The sequence below is a fragment of the Asparagus officinalis genome, chromosome 7, assembly GCF_001876935.1.
Source record: "Asparagus officinalis chromosome 7, Aspof.V1, whole genome shotgun sequence".
Taxonomy (NCBI): domain Eukaryota; kingdom Viridiplantae; phylum Streptophyta; class Magnoliopsida; order Asparagales; family Asparagaceae; genus Asparagus; species Asparagus officinalis.
This window is the reverse complement of record NC_033800.1, coordinates 90641931-90648396: the sequence shown is the minus strand read 5'-3', so window position 1 is coordinate 90648396 and position 6466 is coordinate 90641931. Positions and strand designations below refer to the sequence as shown.

At 39.8% G+C, this 6466-nt stretch overlaps 1 protein-coding gene across 1 annotated transcript; it reads right to left on the bottom strand.

Annotated features, from left to right (window-relative positions):
- On the bottom strand, window positions 4113-4700 carry LOC109847494. The gene has a single exon (XM_020416720.1). It carries the CDS (start codon window positions 4698-4700, stop codon window positions 4113-4115), a length of 588 nt encoding a protein of 195 aa, XP_020272309.1.

The following is a 6466-nucleotide window of genomic DNA, read 5'->3' as shown; positions in this document are numbered from 1 at the left end:
CCATCAGCCTAAGGAAAAAGAGTACAACCCATAGGTTACTCCCCCTGAACCATACAAGCTTCAGGCTTGTAGGTCTTTCAGATGTCTCATCCCTATTCCTTTTACAAGTTTTACAAAAGTACATCTAGGCAGAGTCTTAGTGAACAAGTCAGCTAAATTATTACATGATTGGATCTGCTGTACTTTAACTTGCTCCTCCTCTTGAAGATCGTGCGTTCAGAAAAACTTGGGAGATATGTGCTTCGTCTTGTCACCCTTGATGAAGCCAGACTGAAGTTGAGCAACGCATGCTGCATTGTCTTCAAATATGGTAGTTGGCTCAAGGTCACAGTCTTTAGGCTGGTAGACACTAAGATGTGCTGAATGACAGAACGAAGCCAAACACATTCTTTGCTGGTTTCATGGATCGCGAGGAGTTCGGAATGGTTGGAATAGATTGCTACAGTGGTTTGCTTGACAGACCTCCAGGAGATGGCCGTACCACCGAATGTAAACACAAATCTGGTTTGTGATTTCTCGGTGTGGGGATCAGACCTGTAACCTGCATCTGAATAACCAATTAAGGTGGGAGACCCACCCTTCGGGAAATATAATCCCAGGTCTATAGACCCTTGGAGGTAGCGCAGAAGATGCTTAACTCCATTCCAGTGGCGCTTTGTGGGCGCTGCACTGTATCTGGCTAGTAGGTTAACTGAAAACGCTATATCGGGACGCGTACAGTTAGCCAGATATAATAGTGCTCCAATGGCACTGAGGTAAGGTACTTCAGGACCTAGCATTTCCTCCCCCTCTTCCAGCGGACGGAAGGGGTCGTTCTTTACATCCAATGATCGAACAACCATTGGTGTACTAAGAGGATGACATTTATCTATTCTTAATTTTTTAAGTAATTTCCGTGTATATGTGGATTGGTGTAACAGGATACCACCCTTAAGGTGTTCGATCTGTAAGCCAAGACAATACTTTGTTTTGCCTAGGTCTTTCATTTCAAAAGTATTCTTAAGGCTTTCAGATATCCCAGCGATCTCTGCAGGAGATCCAATGAGATTTAAGTCGTCGACATAGACGGCGACTATAATGAATCCTGTTCCCGATCTTTTTATAAAGATACACGGGCAGACTTTATCATTTGTGAATCCTTGCGTAGCAAGGAACTCACTTAGTCTGTTATACCACATTTTCCCCGATTGCTTAAGACCATATAATGATCTTTGAAGCCTAACAGAATAGACGTCCCGAGGTCTATCTGCTATCTCTGGTGGAATTTTATATCCTTCAGGGAGTTTCATATAGATATCTTTATCTATATTGCCATATAGATATGCAGTCACAACGTCCATGAGCTGCATTTCTAGGCCTTCCAGAGATGAGAGGCTTATTAGGAATCGGAAGGTATTCCCATCCATAACCGGAGAATATGTTTTTTCATAGTCTATTCCCGGTCTTTGGGAAAAACCTTGTGCTACAAGCCGTGCTTTGTAGCGCACAACCTCGTTGTGTTCATTTCTTTTTCTGATGAAGACCCACTTATATCCCACAGGTTTTACACCTTTAGGTGTTTGGACTACTGGTCCAAAGACTTCGCGTTTCAAGAGTGAGTCCAGCTCTACTCCTATTGCCTCGTTCCACTTTGGCCAATCGTCTCTGCGTTTACATTCCGCTAGAGACCGTGGTTCGATGTCATCGTCGTATTCAGTGACGTGAACGGCAATATCGAACGCAAAGTCGTCGTCGTCGACTGTGCTTTTTCTGTCCAGTACCTCCTTAGTACGTACAAAATTTAATGATGTTTCTCCTATTTGTTCCTCTTCAGGGGAATCTAGGAGGGGAGAGGAAGCTGGTCTGAGCTCAGTATCCTGTGTTGGGTTCATTTTTATTTCTCCAGGATTTTTTCTTTTACGAGGGACTTTGTCCTTCGAACCTGGTGGGCGTCCTCTTTTCAATTGAGGTACAGCCGTTTCTGCTGCCGGCGGATTGCATCCATCTTTGGGGATGTCAATCCTAGCTGGCGTGTTGACAGCAGGCACGTGTGATCTGACAATCTTCTGGTTATCAGTGAATTTATCCGGAAGTAAATGTACTGTATTCTGAAGATGAAGAATCTTCAGGATCTCATCTTCACATTGACTAGTACGCGGATCATAATGAGACAAAGTCTTGGTGTTCCAAGAAATGGTCTTAGAAGCGTCAGGCTTCCTGGACTGTGTGCCAAGTTTAGGAAATGAATCCTCAACAAATTCACAATCATCAAGACGTGCTTTAAATGCGTCACCCGTCTGGGGTTCAAGGTATCTTATTATAGAGGGCGAATCAAACCCTATATAGATACCCAAACGACGTTGTGGACCCATTTTGGTCCTTTGTGGAGGAGCAATGGGGACGTAAACTGCACAGCCAAACACTCTCAAATGTGAGATATTCGGAGGTGCACCATAAGCAAGCTGCATTGGTGACAAAATATGGCCACCAGAGGGCCGTATTCTGATAAGCGATGCGGCATGCAATATGGCATGACCCCAAGCCTCAACAGGCAACTGTGATTGCATCAACAATGGACGAGCAATCCATTGCAATCTCTTAATTAGAGATTCTGCTAACCCGTTCTGGGTGTGAACATGTGCTACAGGATGTTCAACTTCGATGCCAGTTGCTAGGCAATAGTCTTGAAAGACTTGTGAAGTGAATTCTCCCGCATTATCAAGACGTAATTTCTTGATTTGATTATCGGGGAAATGAGCCCGCAACTTAATAATTTGTGCCAATAGCTTTGAAAAAGCTAAGTTGCGGGTGGACAAAAGGCACACGTAAGACCACTTGGTTGATGCATCTATAAGTACCATAAAGTACCTAAATGGTCCACTTGCGGGGTGAATAGGCCCACAAATATCGCCATGTATTCTCTCCAAGAAGCTAGGAGACTCTAATCCCACTTTCAGAAGGGAAGGTCTCGTGATCAGTTTACCTTAGAAACAAGATAGACATGAGTAATCACCCTTCTGAAGAATCTTCAGGTTCTTCAGGTTGTGTCCACTTGATTGGCTCATGATGCGGTGCATCATTGCTGATCCTGGGTGACCCAGTCTGTTATGCCAAAGTTTAAATTTCGGCAAAGAATGGCACTTCTGGTGCACAATCATGTTAGCTTCTACTGGTTGAATATATGTATAGTAGAGACCCGACGGGAGTCCCTTGAATTGTTCTAAGATAGTTTTTGAACCATCTTTTTGACGAGTTACATACAAATACTCATCCTCATTTATTTAATTGGTTTCTAAGTGATATCCGTTTAAACGAATATCCTTGAAACTTATGAGGTTTCTATTAGATTTCGGAGAGAATAATGCATCTTTTATTATTAGTCTCGTTTTATTTGGGAGCAATATCATTGCTTCACCAAATCCTTCTATTATATTAGATAGTCCTGAAATCGTAATTACAGGATCGTCATAATCATATAAGCTATTGAAATAGCTTCTTTCGCGAAGGATTGTGTGCGTCGAGGCACTGTCCACAAGGCACTCACACTTCATCTATAACATGAATGCAATATTTTAATCTAAAGAAAATAACTATCTTTATTGAAAAGTAAATTGCATTACATGGAAAGTAAAGAACTAAAGATGAAAGTACTATGAGAATTTAAATGCATATAAAGATAACATGGATCTAGTCGAGAAGATCATCCGTTTCGAAGTCATCAGCAGTGAACTGAGTAGACGGCTGCTTTTCCACCAGATTTGTTTCAACAGGAGACTTCTGGCTCGCTAGATACAGATCTTGGAGGTGTCGCGGAGTGTGACAGTTTCTGGACCAATGTCCAGTCATGCCACATCTGTGGCATTTGTCCTCCCAAGTGTTTTTGGGAATGGACGACAGCTCAGTGGTCTTCTTCTTCCACTTATTCTTTCCCTCACTATTGCTGCTCTGGTGCGGGTTGTTTTTCTGGGGTGGACATCTGGCCTGCCACTTAGGGGCTTTCCCCTTGTTGAATTTACCATTATGCTTTTTCTTCTGCTTCTGGGAAGAAAACATGTGAGCTTCGGGTAGAGGAGCTGAGCCTGCAGGGCGTAGGTTATGAGTGGCCAAAAGCAATTCTCTGTTTTGCTCCGCCATCAGAAGGGTGGAGTGCAATTCAGAATATTTTTTGAACTTTCATTCACGGTACTGTTGCATTGCATGAGGATTGCATCCTTCTCATGGAAGGATGTGTAAGTCTTCTCCAACATGCGTTCCTCCGAAACTTCTTCACCACACAACTTCAGGCGTGAGGTGATATTATGAAGTGCTGAGTTATACTCAGCTACGGACTTAAAGTCCTGAAGTCGGAGGTTTTCCCACTCATAACGTGCACGTGGGAGGATTACATCTTTCTGATGTTTGTATCGGTCCTCAAGTGCAGTCCACAATTCCTTTGGGTCCTCTACAGTCAGGTATTCGGCCTTCAGGGTCCGATCAATATGTCTCCTGATGTAGATAATGGCTTTCGCCTTATCTATATCAGAGACGATCACTGTAGTAGCAACCTCAGCATTATTTACAGCATTACCCGTAACAGTGGCCGGAGCCGGTGGAGCAGGAGTTGAAATTGTGGCTAATAAGCCCTGGGCACGTAAGTGGAACTTCAGGTCCACATGCCAACTCAAATAATTCTTGCCAGCAGCGTCAAGGACTTCGAAATCAACACTCGCTATTTTAGCCATTTTATCTATGCATTTGAAAGACATGAATTAATAATAAGGAATTAAAAATTCATGCAATAAACATGTTGCGTGGATCAGCCCGTCACCAAAAAATAAAAAGTGTCCAAAGTCCGATTATACAGTCCAAAGATAACAAAAAACATAAAATTAAAATACAATTTGGAAAACCCTAGGGGCTCCCTGCATTTTGCAAAAATGCCTTCGTCTTCAATGGAATACACCGGTCTTTGACTTTTTACAATTATATCCTCACTACAATTTCTCTCTCAGAAGGAAAAGAAAATGCAAGGAATTTAAATTTGGTGACAAACAGGCTGATCCAAAAACCACAACATTATTTATTTAAACATCCACACAATTTAATAATAATATATGCAACAGGCATAACAAATTTGGACAGTAAACCCTTGCTTTCTTTGATTTTTTTTAACTTCTTGTTGTTTCTATGCGATACTGCCTACTTAATACTTTTAATATCATGTCAACATGAGCACATAAACATTTATGTTTTTTTTTATTATTATTTTTTGAATAGCAATTAACTAATAGTATTAATTACTAGTTATGCCAACAAATAATGAAAGCAATTAGATTAGATGAACAACAATAAAATTGCTTAATAAACTGAAAATTTTCCGAGTGAACAGTAACCCTCGGTGAACAGTAACATTTTTTTTTTCCAGTTGTCATATATTATTCTACGGATTATAGTAATTACCTCTAGATCAAAGATCTAGGGACGATCGATACTAAAGATCCGTAGAACGCTGCCTCCTTGCGATGATCCGTCGAACGCTCCCGCTGCAACGAACCAGATCTCAATGCGCAAAAGAGGAAGGAAATATATTTTTTTTATGGCTCAGGGATTCAAGAACACTTCGTGCTGATAACGTGTTTGAAACTCTTACATAGGCCAAAGGCCTATGATGTATATTTATAGATAGTCAATGTGAATAGGTTGAGTACCCAAGAGTCACCCCCACTTAATGGGGTGTTACACCATCATAATGGGGTGTGAATGGAGGGATAATGAGGGGGAGGCCAAATGTCTCCCTCATCTCATAATAATAATCATTTTATTGTTTGGTTAGAAAGAATATTGTAAGGAAAGTTAGAAGAAAATTTATAAGAAAGTCATTTTCTTTTGTTTGGTTACATTTCTAAGTAAAAAAGGAAGAAAATTATCACAATATAAATTAATTCATACTTTTTGGAATTAGATTTAGATTTTAAATAATTTATAAAAAATAATTAACAAGCCAAAGCACAACCACAATTCCACTAATTAAAGAACAATTCTCACACATAATATTAACAAGCAGAAGCACAACCACAATTCCACTAATTAAAAAATAACATTTCTCACACATAATATTTGCAGAAAAAATATCAATGAAAGAACCAAAACAAATCTAAAATAAATGTCATGATATTCCTAATATATCCATTTCTAGTTACAAAGTCTATTACAATCAATTTAATATAGAAAATCTTAGCCAACAAAGTCTATTACAATCAATTTCATATAGAAGATCTTAACAATCAATTTCATATAGAAGATCTTAACCAACAAAGTCTACTACAATCAATTTCATATAGAAAATCTTAACCAGAGAGAGAGAGAAATATGCTGAAGTCCTTGGTTTTTGACTTTGGTGAGCCCATCAAAACATCAATCTCGCTTCCTTCATCCCTTAAAATTAATTCAAAAAAATTCAAATAAGTAGAATATAAACATCATAAACCTATAAAATGAAATCTTAACA

Bases quoted from the DNA above. Each gene is read 5' to 3' on its own strand.
- LOC109847494 (XM_020416720.1), bottom strand. From the start codon at position 4,700: ATGGCTAAAATAGCGAGTGTTGATTTCGAAGTCCTTGACGCTGCTGGC.